This window comes from Gastrolobium bilobum, unplaced genomic scaffold (genome assembly GCF_033153095.1).
Source record: "Gastrolobium bilobum isolate Gb01-03AN ecotype WA unplaced genomic scaffold, APGP_CSIRO_Gbil_v1 utg32069, whole genome shotgun sequence".
Classification (NCBI taxonomy): domain Eukaryota; kingdom Viridiplantae; phylum Streptophyta; class Magnoliopsida; order Fabales; family Fabaceae; genus Gastrolobium; species Gastrolobium bilobum.
In genome coordinates, this window is record NW_026900116.1 from 37,441 (window position 1) to 58,084 (window position 20,644).

General features: G+C 36.2%; 1 protein-coding gene across 1 annotated transcript; it reads right to left on the bottom strand.

The window, feature by feature from the left end:
• Nucleotides 1-14,631: 14,631 nt before the first annotated feature.
• Nucleotides 14,632-19,580, bottom strand: LOC133295373 (putative clathrin assembly protein At5g35200). Its single transcript, XM_061494199.1, has 15 exons — nucleotides 19,536-19,580; nucleotides 19,383-19,452; nucleotides 18,870-18,967; nucleotides 18,639-18,780; nucleotides 18,458-18,558; nucleotides 17,743-17,829; nucleotides 17,589-17,639; nucleotides 17,429-17,494; nucleotides 17,257-17,322; nucleotides 17,082-17,162; nucleotides 16,917-16,994; nucleotides 15,925-16,080; nucleotides 15,775-15,847; nucleotides 15,562-15,683; nucleotides 14,632-15,027 (listed from the first exon to the last, which is right to left on the bottom strand). The coding sequence occupies exons 1-15, from the start codon at nucleotides 19,578-19,580 to the stop codon at nucleotides 14,662-14,664; spliced, it is 1,602 nt and encodes a 533-aa protein (XP_061350183.1). The 3' UTR covers nucleotides 14,632-14,661.
• Between the last annotated feature and the right edge of the window lie 1,064 nt (nucleotides 19,581-20,644).

The following is a 20,644-nucleotide window of genomic DNA, read 5'->3' on the forward strand; positions in this document are numbered from 1 at the left end:
TTCGCTACCTACATGCTCGAGGGAGACGCACATGAGTGGTGGATGAACACCTCTCAGGCATACGAGATGCAGGGCCAGGTCATGACATGGCCATTCTTTGAGGAGCTATTTTTGGGGAAGTATTTCCCATATGACGCGATGGAGCGCAAGCAGGGAGAGTTTGAGCGTCTGGTATAGGGCTCGATGACTGTGGATGAGTATTTATCTAAATTCAATGAATTAGCCAAGTTCGCTCATTTTCGGATGGTGATGCCAACACCGATTTTTCTAGCTTCTAAATTTCGTAGAGGTCTTAGTGAGGAGATAGCAGATAGAATTGTTGGAGCAACATCTAGAGACTTCGGCACCTTGATTCAGCAGTGTTATGACATTGAGGATGTTTGTGTGGTTAGCAAGGCCAAGAAGGCCAAGGTGTGCGAGGAGAGAGGAATAGGAACGTCTACACGTGATAGAGATGGGAGATGTGATGGCCAGAGCAAAGGCAAGAGTCTTTAGTTAAAGAAATCGTATTAGCAGTTCGAGAGGACTACTACTTAGGCAGGCAACTTTGCTAAACCTTCGACTATTCTGAAGTGTGCTGTGTAACAGCCCGTTGTACACCGGTATTGTTAACATTAATCATGATATTAATCGCAGTTACAATCACAGCAATTCATTTATAAAAATGTGAGTAAACTTTTTCCGTTTATTACGCGAGCATTTAAAATCGTAAAAAGCGTAATAAATAAAACCTGTGATCATAACTGTAAACTCTTGCAGAATACTAGATTTAAATATTTTTATATCTTATTTTACTTACTATAAGACACTAAGGGGTTCCCATAAACCCACTTAGCCAATTTCTCAATCTTACGTTTTCTACCTATCCGAACATGGTTCGGTAATTATTTTACTGCGGACACACCGCACAAAACCAGACCTTATTCTTTAGTTATCTTTTTTTTTCTTACTTAAATACCTTTCCAATGAGCCATCACACGAGTCATTTCGATCTCGTTTGCTCCGGAAATCGCCGTTTGAAGTTGGACAAGCAAAACTGTCAACCAACCCCAAAACAGCTCAAAACATCTCTCACTCCATGAATTAATGCAGACAATCCACTCACCAAATTGCTCTCAAATATTTATACAACAAACTAGACACCTCAAGCATCAATTTGACATATCATACACTTAATTTGACCAAGAAACGAAGCGGGAATAAAATTCTCAAAAACTGCCAGAAACAGTCCCTGCACAGGTGCGTTCTGGACAGTCCGTCTTCACAGGCCTCTACAGGGTTGCGTGAAAACCAGAATATTCTCATATTTTAACACCATGTAGGGGACGTCTCAAGATTTAAATTGGAATATTGTATGTTCCTATCGGACCTCTATGGAGGGAGATATGCTCTCCTGAAGTTCACCTAAATTCTACCAATTCTACAGAAAATTCGTCAGAGTTTCTTTTGTTTTTCCTAAAATCTCCAAAATTGCAAAAGATCTCTAGTACCTCAAATGCACCTAATAACCAATGGGTCGCACACACAAGGACTAATAATGCCTTGGGGTACTTACAACCCAACTCAGTTTATATTTATTACACAGTTCATACTATATAGCTCACTTTATAAATCCTTAACTTGTTTCAATCACCAAAGTCCATTTACATGCAGTTTCTCAACATACAATAAATCATAAACCTAAAATAGGACTAAAGCCCTTCCATCATATTACATCAAGTATCATTGTACCATTACACTTCTCGATTACATATTACATCTTACAATTCATAACTTTAAATTACAACTTACAACATAAAACTTAAAATGACATATACACTAGACTTAGGCAAAATGACATGAACAAATATGACTATGAAACTCATCCTACATACACATGAGATGTTCATGCCCTAAGTCTAGCCTAGGCCAAGTGGCCACCAAAATGCAAAATATGAAAAGTGCTCCACTAGTCATCCTGCGGGCTTCTTGCCCGCCGCTCCGGCACCACTGCTACCTCCTGAAATAAAGTCCCCAAGACGGGGTGAGATATACGAATATATCTCAGTAACCCAGAGGTTCTAGAGAAAATTCCGCCTAATGGGTCACTTCGATGCAACTTGATATAGCAAGGGATTTAGAGAAACTGGGGAATATCAGGATATAAAATACGACGAAGCTGGAATGGTAGCTACCAATACCAAGCAACGTCCTCGGCATATATAAGCCCATGTGTATCGTCCAAGGCGTGTTCCTAGAACATCCAACCAAGGTACCCCTTCCATCCGTATACACCCAAGACATTCCTAGTGTGCTCCTATCCGGATCACACACTACGACCCTAGGTCAACTGGAACTCCCTCTCGGAGACCTATCCAGTGGAAGTCTGAAACGTCCGAAGGCACAAACTGTCTAGTAGCCAGAGACTCGGTACATAAGTACCCTCATAAATACTACATGCATGCTCATGTTATTCTACACTACTCATATACATTTCCTACCATCACCCTCAACGGGTATGGTGGAACACACAAGGGGAACAAGCCCCAGTACCAAGAGGTTATCTCAATATGTTCCTCCACTTAGCTCCACAGCAGCTTATTTTCCAAACTTGTTATTCAACAGAAGGCCTACACAGAGGACATTCCCAATTACTCAAAACTCATACGAATACATGCAATTTACAACTATACAAGCATGATTCAACGACTTACCTCAATCCCACTTGGTCCAGGACCAAGGGCAATCCATCGACTCAAGGTTCGGGGTTCAAATCGACATACGGCAACCTACAATAACCATGTACGAATCGTCAGTACACGGCAATTCTATCAAAACGCGAAAAACGTCAAAATCACCCCCTACACCCTTGTAGGTTCGGCCTTCATAGGCTTATTTCCCAATTTATTTTTCTAAATTTTCTTTCTCATTTTATTATACATCCTTAGGTTGCTAAAAGGCTATACCAAGTGGCGTTTTTCTATTTTACGTCTTTTAAACGTCGCTTCGCTTAATAATTCACTCTAGGATCCTTTATGACCCTTAACACCATTTATTATTCTTCGTTGATTCTTCCACTTTCCAACAACCACACAACCCATCTAAGTACCATTTTAACACTTGAAACATCATCCAAGTAATGCAAACAACCTCAATTCCCTAAACTTCCCTAAATGGCCGAATTGTTACCTATGTAATTCCAAGTGATTTCATTCAATTTTCAACCCTTCCACACTTCACACAATACCATTATACCAACATATAATCATCCAACAACTCACCAACAACATCCTAACACATTTTCAAAATTCAAGTCATGACACCTCAAAATATTCTAAGTTACAAAAATCATAATTTTCCCTTAAAATTTGCATTGCATTTATAGCTAATACACATTATTCTAAGACACATTCATCTAATACACATTTTCCATTTGAGCTCTCTAACATCACACATCAACAATTAAAGGTTTAGGGTTCATAAATGCGATCTACAAATAAACCATGGAAATGAGGTGGAAACATACTCACAACCAAGGTTTGATACTCCTCCAAGAATTATCCAAGCAATGGAAGGCCAAATGACTCCATGAATATCACTTTTCTTCAAAAAATCGAATCTGAGTTTGGCCAAGATCTCCCCAAAGAGACGGTTTCAAGGCCTAAGAGTGCTACCAATGGCTTTAGGAGGTGTTTTCCATCAAGATTCAAGATAAAAATCGATGGATTCGGTGGAGAAATGACCAAGTTGTGATGAAATGAAATTTTGCAACAAGGATGGTGTTTTTGGGGTGAAGGCCGTGGGTTTGCAAGGTTAGGAGGAGGAGAAGATGATGAATAGTGAGGGGAGGTGATGTGTCTTAAGTGGATTTGAGTGGGGTGGGTCCCACCACCACCTCACGCGATTTCAAATTCATTTGAATTTCCCTCTGATTCCACTAAACGTCCCAAAAATTTACAACCTATTTAGAAACTCTAATTTTTAACATTAACCATTCTCCTTTAATTATACTTGATCAGATGAATCCTAAGTTTTCCAGTCGTTCGAAGAAAACACTGTTTTAAACTATTGCGGGCGTCGTTGGCACGCTTCCCCAAACTAATTTAATTCCATCAAATTTTATCAGAAATCATATTTCCTAGTTCTATAAACCATTTATAACTCATATTTGAAACCTAGAGCTCAAAACTCAATCGGCACGTTTTACGGTGCAATCGTACCGCGATATTTTTACCCGGTAAAAACACTATTCAATGATTTTTCTGAAACTTGCCTATCCACTCAATTTTTCATTCTGAATCCATTTCCTTGGTTCTTTTTATCATCTGAGACCTTATACTCAATTTTCTTCCTAGGGTTGTGTGCATGGTTAATTTACCGTTTTGCCCTTTCTTTGTATTTTGGCCTAATTTTCAGGATTTTCACTAATCCTTCCTTTTAATTCTCATTTAATATATTAATATTTATTCAGGAGCTTTCTGGGCCTAGCTGGTTATTACCATAGGTTTATACAGGGGTTTTCTATAATGGTACTGCCATTGACTCGTTTGACACGGAAGGATACTTCTTTTGTATGTACCCAAGAATGTGAAGAGTGCTTTCTGAATCTGAAAGCGAAATTGACTACTGCTCTAATGTTGACTCTTCTTGATCCAGAGGGTGAGTTTGAATTATACTATGATGCTTCTAAAAAAGGTTTAGGGAGTGTATTGATGCAGGAAAAAAAGTTGTTACTAATGCATCCAGGAAGTTAAAGCCTCATGAGAAGAATTATCCGACTCACGACTTGGAGCTTGCTGCTATTTATTTGCATTGGAAATATGGAGGCATTTTCTGTATGGGTTGAAATTTGCTGTGTTCAGTGATCATAAAATTTTGAAATACCTGTTTGATCATAAAGAGCTGAACATGAGACAATGGAGATGGGTAGAGTTCTTAAAGGATTATGACTAAAATATCATCCGGGTAAATCTAATGTGGTGGAAGACGCATTGAGCAGGAAATCTGTCAGTCTATCTAGTATGATGATGTGGGATAATGAAGTAATTGAGCATTTCAGAGATTTATGGATAATTGACTTCTTTGGAGGGAGAATGTGTGAAATTGATTTTACTAGAATTGAAAATCAATTGCATGAGAAGATTAAGGAGACTCAAATACAGAATAATAGTGCTAAGTATTTGAAAGACCAGAGTGGCATATCTTGGAATGAATAGGGGTTATTGAAAGTTCGAATTGGCCTTGAAGGCCGTAGCATGTGAGAGGGAAAAACAAAAAATTTTCCGCAAGCGGAATACACATGCATGTCAAGATACATACTTTAAGACGTATGTCATACCTTGTTCGTGAAAACTCAAGATGATCAAGGTAGGTCTGAAGGGTTCAGACCCTCTAACGTTGATCCACACCACCCGCGTCTAGATACAGGAACTCCTTCCAGTAAAGCCACCGACTGATCACCACAATAAGGCTTGCTATGCGCTCAATGTGTGATGAAAGGAGACTATGTAAAAGTGTTTAGAAGAGTGAAGTTTTCAGAGAGAAAACCTCACAAAAGTGGCGCAGGAATAAGGAGAGAATGGCTTAGGCTTTTTCAAAACCCTAGGAGGAACATATATACTATTAGGCGCACAAGAAGTGATCAAGAGAGTCATGATGCAATCAGATTTTTAATCCTCAAAATCCCTTCAAAAGGGCGCACCAACAAGGAGAAATAAGAGGATTTGTTGCAAATCAAATCTTATCAAATCTTGCCAACAACATCCTATCATATCTTTATGATATTAGGTTCAAAGCCTAATCAAATATCTGATCATATCTCATCATATAATCAGCTATATGGTGTGCCCCATATAGCCTAAATGATGACCAGATACATTTGAGTAGTTGCATTCAAACTTGAATCAAATCACTCAAATATTCTCCCAACAGATCGTATCTTCTGGAGCTGATTCTGATGACTAACCAACAGCCAAATCAGCACCCCAAATCTTCTTAGATTATGTCCAAAAGATTTCCTCTTGATATGTTCCAACAAGATCTCATCTTATCCTTTTGTTATGAAACAACTTTTCATAGCCAATTCAAATTCGAATTTCAAACATTTGAATTCAAACTTTCAAACACTTAAATTTTAAATTCAAATTCAAATTCTAAATTCAAATTCAAATTTCAAAATTCAAAATTCAAATTTCAAAATTCAAATTCAAGATTCAAAATTCAAAATTTCAAATTTCAAATTTCAAATTTCAAATTCAAAATTCAAAATTCGAATTTCAAAATTCAAATTCAAAATTCAAAATTCAAAATTCAAATTTTCAATTTCAAATTCAAAATTCAAAATTTAAACATTTGATAATTAATTTAACTAATTAAATTAATTAGTAATGTCTTGGACTATCCAAGCCCATTACTTAGATCCATGCGCCCTCCACCCTATCTGTGGAGTTCCAAACTACTTCTTGGGCTAATAACAATTGTTAGGCCGAATACCATTAATGCTAGAGCATCTAGACAATTAGGTGTTAGTGTGTGACCCATTAGGTCCAACATAGCCACTGACATAAATGGGCTTGGGCCCAATAAGCCCGCAACCCATCTAATGACAACACAGAGCACTAGCAATGCTTTGTTGCCCCAAAACTAGTTAGATTAGTGACTTGATCATCCTATTACACATATTTGGTTGCCGTATATATTTCATTTCGTCTCGGTTACCTTCCCATAAAACCTAGGGTAAGGAAGCGTATCAACCCCTGCGGTTTAGGGTAAGCTTTATTCGCAATAGGGAATCTTCAATTTACAGACTCTAAAGACAGATCTTCTCATGATCTCTTTTACTATGCATAGATTCCTGAGTCCCTGTAAATGTCATCCCGATTTCTCCAGTTTACAGATAACCTAATCTCTCACAGAGATTTGACGAATTCCTTCAGCTTATCACCCTAGCCCTGTGTTCTTTCAGGACAAGCCCAACAGTATACCTATGAGTCTCCATGTTTCAGGAAGACGAGGTGCACAATCAAAGCATGCCTTCTAGAACACAGTCTAGGTAATAACTTCTGGTCTTAGGAAAGACATACCCAAATATAAAGAGACTACTATAATGATACTCTCTGTGAGAGTTCCTCATAGAGTCTCTTTGTGGGTCTGTTCAGTGCGAGCTATACCCTTATAGGTCCACCCACGACTTTAACTAAGACATCTCCATATCTGTAGCACATGAGGTCTATACCTTGTATCCATATACAAGTAGATAAGTCGTGCTAGTCTTACCCGAGATTACTGACCCCATTCTCAGTATCTCTAGACTAGGAACATAAAATTAGGAATAAACATCCGGTATTCTTGAATCCTCATGATTGTGATCTCATCACAGATACTCAAGAGATACCTATTTTATTCCACGGGGTTTATCAAGTTATTCATAATATATTAACATTAATATCGAGACAGAATTATGAAACAAGATAAAGAGTGCTTTTATTTATTTGCGACAATATTAAAAAGGTCTACATCTATGTCCTTATTTAATCATAAGATTGTCTCTAGGACACCAAAATACTAACAGTTATTGTTGTATCAGGGAAGGATTGTTGTGCCCAAGGTGTTAGTAGAGGCGGTTATGATTAAAGTCCTTAAGGGTCAATATGCTTTTCATCCAGGTTTGACAAAAATGTATCAAGATCTGAAAGTGAAATTCTGGTGGCCTGGGATGAAAAAGGATGTTGTAGAGTATGTGTCTAAGCGTTTAGTTTGCCAGAAAGTTAAAATAGAACATCAGAAACCTGCTGGCTTACTATAGCTACTTGATATATGTTGCGACTTCGGCAAGTGCACCGGTCGTAAAAGTAATAAAAGTGTGTTGAGTACGAGATCGTTCCCACGAGGATTGGTTTTTAAGCACTAGTTCACTAACAACGATTTAGTTGGACAATCAAGAATTGGATTTGAGATAATTGAAATTGAAACAAGCAATAACATGCAATTTAAAATTCAGAATTAAAAAGAACAATTGAAAAGATGATGATTTATTAAGAATTTAAAACAAGCGTAGTTAAGGTTTCGACTTCCCCCAATATCCTCTTTATGTTATGAATTAAACAATCAAGAATCTGCTCTTAATATAATGCCAATAAATTCTTTTTAAGTTAATTAGGGCTCAATTTCTTGTTACCCTAAATCTATGTGATCTTGAAAGAACTCTAGTTGCTCGATTATTCCCCAAAAAAACATGCATTAAGATCAAGAATTCAAAGATTGCACAATTGCCCTATGTCTATCCCTAGATCACAAGGATTGTGATGAATTTATCAAATTTGGGTTCATGCACCAACATTCCTATTGTCATACAATTCCCCTAAATCAATCTATAAGGAGCAAACTCATAGAAAGCATTAAAAACAGATAAATTCATTCAAATATAAAAAGAGAAGAATTCAGAGACAATTTAATTCATAAACATAAAGATTCAATTGGATTCCATCTACCCTTAACTACATAAAAGTCTAGCCTAACATACTGAATTCAAAGGCAATAATAAAGAAAATAGAACCCCAAACCTCCATTGGTGTGATGTTGACTTGGTTCCTCATTGCTCCAACGCTCCGCAACAGGATTTCTCCTTCAGGTCTTTGAGTAATTCTCTGAATTGGTGAATTGGTTTGACCCTCAGCTCCCTATTTATAACCATTAAAGCCATATCTTTTTAATTCTCCATCCAATCTCCCCATGAATCTCTACCAATTAATAAATCAAGATTGATTTATTTCTTCTTTTATTTAGAATATTACAAATCTATATCAATAAGAAAATCAAATCAAATCTTGGGCTGATTGAGTTCGTATTTGGGCGCTCAAACGCGCTACAGGATGCTTGAGCGCGCTCCTGTGCATAAATTTAGGAATTCTGTCTGTCCAAACGCGCTCGAGCGTGCTCCTTGACGGTGAACTATTGTAGTCTTGGGCGCTTGAGCGTGCTATTGGGCGCTTGAGCGCCCTGGATTGCTCAATTTAGCTGATTTTCCTGCCTAGAAGCGCTCGAGCGGCCATTTGTTCATTTGAATGTGATCTTCTGGCCCTTGACTTGTATTATTTTGGCTTCCTTTGGTACATATTGAGCTGCAACTCTTTGTAATGATTTCTTCATCACTTCTTAGCACCAATAAGTGTGGTTTTACCTTCAAAATGCAAAGAAACTCAAATGTTAGCTCAATTTCCCATCTTATGATTTATATGCTGTAAAACCTTGAATTCCATGCAATCTAAGATATATTTCTCATATAATTTAGCCTAAAAACACGGTAAACCAAAGGTTTATCAATATACCAGAGTAGAAATGAGAGAGCATCTCGATGGATTTTATGGTTGGTTTGCCTCGAGCTCAGGCTGGTTACGATTCGATTTGGGTCATTGTGGATAGACTTACGAATTCTGCACATTTTCTGCCAGTGCGAGTTGACTTCTCTATAGAGAGATTGGAAAAGCTCTATGTGAATAAGATTGTACGGCTTCGTGGGATTTCAGTTACTATTATGAGTGATCGGGACCCAAAATTTACTTCACGTTTCTAGGAAGCTTTGCAGCAGGCTTTTGGCACTCAACTCCGGATGATCACTGCGTATTATAAGCAGATTGATGGTCAGACTGAGAGGACCATACAGACACTTGAGGACATGTTGAGAGCTTGCACAATAGAGCAAGGTACTGCTTGGGACAAATATTTATTGCTGGTGGAATTTTCTTATAATAATAGTTTTCATTTCAGTCTGGGCATGGCACCATATGAGGCATTGTGTGGACGGACATGCCGGACTCCTACTTGTTGGACTGAGGTTGGTGATAAAGAAAGATTTGAGCCGGATTTTGTGCAGGAAACTACTAAGAAAATTGAAATGATAAGAGAAAAACTAAAACAGAAGCAGAATCGACAGAAAAGTTATTATGATAATAAACATAGATCGCTGGAATTTGAAGGAGATCATGTATATGTGTGGTTATCTCCGGTTACGGGTGTTGGCCGTGCATTGGGAGTGAGGAGGTTGAGTCTTAGATTTATTGGGCCGTATTAGATTATGAAAAGAGAGGGATTAGTGGCCTATTAGCTTGCTTTACCTCCCCAGTTGTCGAATCTACACGATGTTTTTCATGTGTCACAGCTACGGTATTACATTCCAGATGAATCACATGTGGTGATACCAGATGATATTGAAATACGGGAGAATCTGAAGACTCTTGTCGGTCCAATAGATATTCTTGGTCGCAATGAAAAGAGGCTGAAAAGTAAAATCATTCCAATGCTAAAAATACAATGGGAAGGATGCACACATACGGAGGATACTTGGGAGCGAGAGGATGAGATTCTACGATTATATCCTAAGTTAGCAGACAAGTACGATTTTAATTTTGCAGACAAAATTTCAAAAAGGAGGGGTAAATGTAACACCTCATAGATTTGAAACACATAACTGTAATTAAAATAAGGATTTAAGTGTAAGATTAGTGAATCCTGAGTTCTGGATCAAAATACGTAAAATGGGTAAAACAGTAATTTAACAAATATGTAACCCTAAATTGTAAAATGTTAGTAGAATGTCTCAAATGGGAGAAATAACCTTGGAAATGGAACGACAAATTGAGTGGTTAGGCAAGTTTATGAAAATTTGATGAATAGTATTTTTACCAGATAAAAATACAGCGGTACAGCTGCACCAAAAAATGTGCCGAGTCAATTTATGCTCTAGGTTTGAATATAAGTTATAAAAGGTACATAGGACCAAGATATATGATTATTGATTATATTTGATGAAATTTAAGGTTTTTGGGAAAACGTTCCAACGGTATACATATCACGCTAAAATAATGATTTCACTGAATGACTGAAAAACTCTGGAGTCATCTATTCAGGTGTAATTAAAGGACTTTGGTGAATATTAAATTTTAGATTTTATGGATAGTTTATGAATTAAGTGAAGATTAGTGAGTTAAGTGGATGATTTGAAATAATTTAAATTGAGTGATGTGGAAAGTGGGTCCCACCCCACTTAAAAAATAACAAGACACATGTGAGAGCATTATTTACTCTCTTCCTTCCCCCCTTCACTCTCTAAACCCGCAGCCTATGTAGAGGAAGAGGGAAAGTTTTTGCTTCATCAATTCTCCACCAAAAACACACTTTTCCTAAATGAGAATTCAAGTAAATGATCCAATGAATCAAACCAACACCTCCATTCCTCTTGAAAACCCCTAGATTTTGAGATAATCCCTACCCATTCCTACAAAAATTTGAAGACATTGCCACCATTTGAGCTTGTTAGTTGAGCCATTTCTTGGGTATTGTTCTTAGGAGTCTTGGACCTTGATTCTTGGTAAGTTGCACTACCTATTCTTGGTTAAATTTTGAGATCAAATCTGGAAGACCTAGAGCATATGTCTTGTTTGATGTAGTTAGGGACCTCAAATGGATTTTGTGCATTAGATAAATGTTGTTTAGAATGATGAATTAGAGTGATTAAACTCATAAAAATTATTGTAAAAAAAGTTGGTAACTTAGGAAAATTTTGATTTGGATGAGCATGATTTTGAAGGTTTGGTGCTCTGTTTGGAGTTGGTTGGCAGCTTTGCTTGTCCAACTTCAAACGGTGATAACCGGAGCTAGAAAACTCCAAATGAGGCGTGTGATATCTTGTTGGAAAGGTAATTGAGTATAGTTTAACATACCAACAGATGGGAAATTAATAATGTGTAGATCATGCCCAGTATTATAAAGACAGAAGCGTACTCAGATTTAGGAAAATGGAAAAAGTGAGATTTATGCTAAGTGGGTTTATGAGAACCTCTTAGTAACTTAAAATAAGCATTATGTGATAGTTAAACAAGTATAATATTAATTCCGCGTTTAGTTTTCAGTTGCAATCACAGTTTGTATCATTACGTATTATGAATGTTTTAAATTGCATACGTAATGAAAAGGAAAAAGTTTACTCATATTTTTAAATAAATTGTTGTGATTGTAACTGCGCTTGATACATTAATCAATGTTAACAATATCGATACGTAATAGGCTATTACAGTACACAAAGGAATGAGTTGATCAGGCTCACACTAAGTGGTTACACATGCATTATCACAGTAAAACCTAAAAGCCACTCATAAACAACACTGTTATTGCAATACATAAAGAAATTCCCCTTTCAAAACTCCTCTGCTACCATAAAATGTAACTCCCATCTGCAGCCGGTTAATTAACATTCATATGATAGTAAGCGTAACATGCTCAACTTAATTAATATGGAAGCTAACTGAATACATTTTCTCTTCTTCCTTATATATTGCAAACTTTTTCACTTCCATTGCCAAAATAAAATAGACAACATTTTGTTTGTATTTTAGACCACTAGGGACATTTCCCACCATGATAATTTTAACCTGATTGATAGTTTAATATAATATAGGCATAAACCATATTACCCAGCCATCCATGGCATAGGCTATCCCATACATAACAGGTCTTAAAATAATATCAACAGGGTTACTTACATGATTACATCAACCAACCAAAAGAGATGTAATCAAATAAACCTAGACATATACAGACATAACTAACAAAATAGATAAACTATCAACATGGCATAGACATCTCCTATGCTCTCAAAAATATATATGGCATATACAACTCAAAATAAAATATGTCAGGTACAAATCTAAATATCCACAAGACCCTGACAATCATGTTAAGCAGTATCTCTCATCTGGCCTCTTGCCACGCGATGCCTCAGCACCATCAGCTCTTGTACCTGAAAAGGTGATCCTTATAATGCAGAATATATATGACAATGCAATGTGCAAATAATAAATCCTACTGGCCAGAGAATATATAAATTGTATGAATTACGCAAGGAAACGCCGTCTTGCAACATACCCGTATGAGGAAACACCGTCTCATACTATGCATAAGAAAACGTCGTCTTATGCCTCACACAAGGAAACACCGTCTTGTGTGGCACACAAACATACATACATATACATGCACCAAATAAAAAATTATTTTCAACATACCATATCAAACTACCATTCTTTCTCGGAGTCTGGTGGAACAAAAGGGAAATTAATCCCAAGGATCGAAAGCTTACCTGGCAAGCAGTATCCTCCAATAAATCCCCTGTCCACAGAGTCACAATCACAATCTCTCACAAAGTCACAACCTAGTTCCAAGATGTGAAGACAATTAGTATTCAAATATACTAGTCTACCACATTTAATTCCACCTTATCTTTTATTTAATTAATCCTTCAAAGCTTTTCACTTAACACATATCCAATGGCTAATTAAATTTTGACTTAAGCTTACTCTTTATGTAAGTTTAAAGGAAATTAGGTTTTCAACCCAAAGTTGTTTCCAATGAACTCTCTTCAACCATTGAGTCTCTTTGCTCAAAACTACATAGTTAATAACGTGAATAACCATTAATTTCCATCACCATCCATCATCAATGAATACATACAGTACTATTCATCTCTATAGTACTATTCATGTATACGTCACTATTCAAAAATACAGTATCTTTAATTTTTCGAATACATTTTTTACCATTAAAATTCTCATCTAAACACTTTTCTCAACATGGGCTAAGCCTCAATCAAGCTCTAACATGCTCATTCAAGCCAAATTTTCAAAATGAAAACATAAGTTCAATCTTTCTCAAAACTCAAAGAAAACTAAGATTTCTTAACATAAACTTACCTAGAATCACCCAATGTGAATTTCCAACTTCAAATGAGATTAAAACACCTTCTTGGACCTTCAATCAACAAAGGGGCGCCACTTTCCCTTCCATTTTTTTCTCAATACAAGGCTTTATGATAGATTATGGATTAGGGGTTGTGTTTGTCCCCAATTCTAAGCAACTTTGCTTTTAACCTCACTTGATTTCATGAAGAAATGAAGAAGTTGCAATTTAGCTTTCCTTCCGATGGCTTCATGTTCGACGAAGAAGAAAGAAAAATGACGAAGGTGATCTATTTCTTTAACTTAAATATGTTAAGTTATTTTAATTGGGTAAAAATTTATCTATCTACTCACCTTCATTCACTACCAGACTTTACCCAACGAATTAGAATATTTTTCTAGTTATATTTCTAACTTTATTTTCACATTTTGGATAACTTTGTTTACCTGTATTTTTACCTCCAACACTATCATTTTTACTCTTTCACCAAAGGTGACTTTTATTTCTTTTTTTTTCTACTTTCCTTATAATTATTCTTCAATATTATGATTAAAAATACAATTTATAATTAAATTCACAACTATGAGGGTTATTATAAAACACTTGCATAAACAATCCTTTGCATGATTAGATTTTTTGTATAGTGGAGATGCCATAAAGCTCAAACCAAGATCGATAATAGGAAAACTAGAAACAGAATGAGGAAGAAATAAATGTCGTGATGCGAGTCTATTTTATTGATCTAAAAAATTAGTATACATGATCACCACAGTAATATCTCAATATCGAAAAATTCCGCTAACTTTTACTACAAGTGAACCCGTGCATTAGCACAAAGTGGCGGAGCAAGAGATACAAATGAGTGATAATTCAGAATTTTGTGGAACTGAACTTGTTGCTTCCTCCAATGAGTCTAAGTGAGCACCCTCCAATGAGTCTCCTACATTAAATCAGGGGTTAAGTACTCTGAGTTGAATGTGATGGCATACTTGGGGGCAACATATTCGGTTCATCAAAGGGATTGGTCGACTTTTTGTTCATTGTAAATGGTTCCTGATGCTGTTGTTGCTGCATCATGTAATATTCTTGGTAGGGCACGCCTACCATTTGGGCTGGAATTGGGGATGCCATGTTAGGAGAAGCAAAGTATGCGTTTTGGATAGTTGGTGGTGTCGTTGCCGTGTTATACTGGCTATCATGCCTAGCCTCAAAATCAAAAGGATTGGAAGCCACTTGGCCTATGTGGTAAGCACCATTCTGCTGTGTTCCACCATTCGCTTCATCATATAGACTCTCAAGTTTTAATGCGTCCAATCCACCAGCCTGCTTTTCAAGATAAAATTAGTAACAATGCATTTGTACCACTTCCAATGATAATCATTAATGGGTGAAGAGTAATGAAAATGAAAACAAAAACAGGGATCTAGTCAATGACATTACATATTCTACCTAGATGATTTTTTTTTTTTTACTTTTATATTTTTAAATCAAAGATATGGAATATCAACACTAAATCATAGGGAGCAGACAACCATGATTAAAAAAAAAAAACCTGGATGAAGGTTGGATGATAGAAGAGGGGGAATATGAAGGGCTGTAGAGCTGTTCCTTTGTAGCTAAAAGGTTAGAGGTTCGAATTTGAAAAACTTCTTTTTTACAAATATGTAAGGGTAGAAAGAATAAGTTTGCTCACAAAGATTGTCCTCACTCTTATGTCACTAGTCGAAATTTAGCGGGCAATGATTTTTTATTTTTTATTTTTCATGATTGAGTGAGAGAGCCATGTAAAAAATAAAAATAAAAAATCAGCAAATAATATAATTGGATGGATATAAGATGCAAGTGACACAGACTTACTTCTTTACTCTCTGCAAGTACATTCTCGTTCGACCTTTCTGGCTCTGCAAAAAGTGCAACCTCCCAACCTGTTACTGGACTTGCCTCGTTCTCATCATTGCCGGAATTTGAAGAATTTTCTGCTGAATTGCACATGCACAAAAGTAACAGCTTACAACAATGTTTGGTTGAATTACATTGAAATCCACATTATTGCAAGAGAATACACTTTACCAGTTGGGACAACTGCCAGTGCTAGGGAATTCTCATCAAATTCAGATGCTCCTGTTAATAAGTCATACAAACCCTAACAGAACAAGAAGATCAATTAAAAGCTTGGCATAGAATAATCTGGACTTGAAAATAGTTGAAAACAACACTTACCATAAGATCAGCTGCTTGTGGTGGTGCTGTAGCCTCATTCTTTTCTTGAGAAGGATCTGACTTGTCTTCATTATCTGCGTCTTGGTTAACTACATTTAGCAAATCACCTTCAGAAGCTGCATTTTCATTAGCAGTAGCTCCTTTGTCAATGGCATCCTGTTAAGAATAGAGTTGGAACATCGAATTAGAATAGGTTCAATGTTACTGCAACCTAAAACCATTTTTAGGGCGAGTAGACACAACGATAAAGTTGTTTCTTGTGATTATAAGTTGGTACCGGATTCAAAAGAAGAATGCACCGTTCAAGGCCGAGGCAACATAACAAGATTACCTTCGAGTTTAGACTTTTTACGAAAATGCAAGGCTAAAGCTATGTACAATCGACTCCACCTCTACCTTTGCAAGTTGGGGAGCCTTAGGTCAAGGGTAGAGTTTGGTAGTAAAATGACATACAATCGACCCTCATCCCAGTCCTTACAAGTCGAGGAGTCTTGTGGACCAAGTTTTCCTTTTTTATAATTAATCTCTATAACGAATTTTATTGTATTGAAAATTTCAATGAAGTTTCCCTCTTCTTTTTTAAGTTCTCACAAAATACCTTGATTTTCAACATTATTAAGTAACTTTTCCGATATTGTTAAAATATCAAGATATCATGATCTGCAGCTTGAATGGTAACATTGAGTCTCACAGAAAATAATGATGCATGCAATTAAGTTAGAAAAATACTACTAATACAACTTTTGACACTCTCTTTTCAATACCATTTTTTTTATTAGAGTGAAATCTCAAGTTGGCCCCATTATCAGAGCTGGTCCAGTTATTTATGAAACCAGCATAGATTTCATTTAATAAAAGAAAAAATGTTAAAAAAAAATGTTAAAAGAGTGTTTTACTTGCTTTCTTCTCGTAAAATTATATTCTATAAGACTTAAGCATTCATTCTATAAGATGAAAAATAACCTATCGTAGTTCGGAGTGTAGCATCATACCACGTTGTATTCAATCATTAAGGTGCACGGAGCCTCCTTAATATATTCTTCCATTGTAGTTATAAAAGAAGCAGGAGGCTGCAAAATACATATCAGATCATGTCAATGGGAAATAATTGCACATCATAGACATGTGACACACAAAGTTTCCTTAAAAGCCAATACCTTTTTAATATTGATGAATTTCTGACCCCTTCCAAAGTCTAGGCCCCTGCAGGTCTCAAAGAACGCAGACAACCTCTCTGCCTACAATAACACAAGTTTTATACAAACTTGAATTGGATTTCATACAAGTATTAAGGGCCCATAAATACAGATTAAAGGTTGAACGAAGTATTACCTGGCTTCCTGATTTTTGATAAATCTGAAGTGCACTAATAGCATCATCACGATTCATCTCAAAAAACTGGGACAGAATAGAAGTCAGTGTTACTTTATCAACTGTATATGGAGACTGCAAGAACTGAAGTGCTGAAGTACCAATCTGATTGCTTAAGTACTGAGTTTATCACCTTGTCAAGTAATTCGACTACTGTAACAGTTATTGCAACATATATTTTAACACTTTCACCAGCAACCTGAAATAGGAAGACCTCAAAACAGTATTAAGATCAAAGGAGCCTAAAATGCAGAAACTACAGTATCAAGATTTTAGAGTATGATATTTCTTACGACTGAAAGGGCATATTGAATTAAGCGATTGTATGCAGCTGAACCCCCTGGCTGCAAAAGTGAAACACAATGAATGTTTCATGAAGAGTCATGGAAATTACAAGAGTTGCAGGAAAAACAAGACATCATGATCAACAAGCTGCATGAATGGTACCTTGCAATCAAGAAGCCGAAAGAGAAGATTTTGTAGGGCTGGCAATTGCTCCAGCAATTCCTGGGTGCTAAGCTTTTTGGTATATTTCTGTATGTGGTTAGCATAAAAAGTTATATGTAATTTTTCACTAATCCCCAATAGCTTCAGCACAATTACAAAGAATCCAATGGGGCTAAAGGCCAACAGCAAAACATAGTAAAAAGAAAAGATACATTTTGCACTAGATTTGCCATATAGAAAGTCTACCAATAATTTCATTTCATGAAAACAGGAAATTTTAGTAGTTTGACCAAGAGGACAATGAAATGGCAGAATGCTTTAAGAACTACAGTACAGAATGAAGCAGTCATTTCATAATTTAGAGGAGGAATTGAAAGAAGAGAAGGCAGGAAAAAGCATCAAGAATTCACCCACCAAAGTTGTTATGGTTTCCTATCTTACATATGAATGTGACTATTTTCTAGAAATGCAATTTACCCGCTAGAGCCACTGCTCAAGCTCAAGATTTCTGAGGGACATGAAAACTAGATAAAAGAAATGAAGAAAATGAAAAATGATTCTAACTTTAAAACAAGAGAATGCCATGAAAAAACAAGAGAGTAACCAACAGAAGGAACATGCACACAACTTCCTCAAAATTTCACGTAAGGTTTCTCTCTCTCTCTCTCTCTCTCACACACACACAAATGAAAAGAACATAAACTGAACTGCTCACCGAGCTATATGTTCCCACATCGTAGTTCACTATAGCAAAACATTGTAGGCGCTCTTCAAGGTAAAGGGCATAATTACGAATCCAAACAGAATAATCCGATGCTAAACAGCAAAAGCTCCATGTTAATAAACAGTCACTTAGGCAATAACAATGGAGGAAATTAAAGGAGTAGAAAAAGTACCATTTGGGATTGAGCCATCATGAAAGTTTGATAGAGCAATCATATAGCCTCTTCCCTTGCTATAATTGACAAGCTCTTCCCAAACTGTATAGTCAAGTTCCCTCATGGCACGGTGTATAACAATAAGAGTTTTCAAAGCAACCTGAGCATCATCCAAGATGAAGAGAGTGGAATGAAAAATTTTCCATTGCAGCAAGGCAAAAAAGACATAATAGTTAATCAGGAACATACAGCCCAATTGTTAGTTTGGCTCAGACGTCTAGCAAGACCATGTATACAATAAACAACCTCACTGCGAGGTTTTGATGGAGAAAGTGACTGAAATATGGCTGAAAACACCAGAAGAGTCAGAACACTTTGTAGTATGTGAAAAAAAAAAGAGAGTACACTAACGGCCACGGCATGTAGAAACCCTTAAAAAGCTTCAACTAAAGGAAAATATTTAGCAGAAGAATTTTAGCTTTTCAATTTTATAAAAGCAATAATTTTCAAATGAAAAGAATATAAACCACTACCCATTAAACCGAGTGACCTTTCAGTCACATAGGACAATAGCAGCAACTTTAACACTACTCCAGACTCGCGCTCTTTAAATGGAAAGAAAAAAGAAACAAGAACATGGTTACAGAACATGTAAAATAAACGATGAATATGGAGAAAATAGGCTTCTAAGTATCTTCAACAACTAGTTACTTATTTTCTCCATATTCACCATTTATCTTACAGAGCTGGAATATCACATACTTCGAATGTGCTTTTCCTTTGGCAATGCATGGTCATAGTTTGTTGCCTTAACAATTGCAGCATCCAACACCTGCGATTCATCACCACCTCTTTAAAGTAATCTTGAAGAAGAAGACGAAATTTTGACTAACAATTTGCTCGATATATAGGTACCTTATGATCGCCATGGACTTTTCCCAATCCAAAAGCCTTCTTCATGTCACCTCTTGCTGCCAATCTCTTCAAATGGAAGTGTTTCTCTAATTACTAAACAAGTTATTTTCTAACACATTAAATTTATCCTATTTACTGAAATCATTCACGAATGCAATGTCACTTTGACTATCCTAGAAATGAAGAGTATTGCCAGTGGATTCATTATATTAAATTTGAGCACCATTCATCACAGCCAAACCAATTCATAATACATTATTTCAAGCCATAAGAAAATGAAGTCGTTACAAACCAATGTTCCCATTCTTTTCATTGAACTATTTTGTTTGAAGTAACACAAAAATTAGCGCGCAAGCATTATGCTTCACATGATACAGACATTGTATGGATTAACTAAGTTGATCAATCAATTAATTGCACCTTCAATTACGATATGTTTAACTGAGATCATTTCAATGAAAAATTGTACTTCGGTAAAAACAATATTTATGATTAGAATTCAAGACAATTTGATAAAAGAACCCGAACGTGGTGTCAAGCACAATATTGGTAGTGTCTTACAGAACAATAAATAAGAGAAAAAATTTCCGCCAAAAATAAAATTTCATTTATTTTTTCAAACTGAGCAATATACGAGAGCACAAGAATTCAAATATATATTTAAAATAAGAAAAGTGCACTGTGTATGTGATTAAGAATTGGAGAAGTTGAACATTCAAATTGTGTTATTAATGTAAACAAGTGCGATAAGAAATTTACGTGTGAAACAGGATGGCCGTCGGAGATGTAAACCGGCGAAAGAAATGTGCAGCACGGCAAGAGCACCTATCGCGACATTTCCTGTTTTGTGGATATAAACGCAAAAATGCAACGTGAGCAAAAGCAGAATTACCGGCGTTCCTTTAGCGCATCTATTTTAATTTTTTCTTATGTATATATATATTTTTAATGTGGAATGATGATTTCTATACCAGCAGGGAAGGTGTTGCCACCCTATGAAGCAGTGACATTTAAAAATTTTTACACGATATTTTTCGACACTCTCCGATATTTTAATATTCCAACATGCATTGCGGAGACTCAAGAAATGATTAAAATATTGTGTTGCG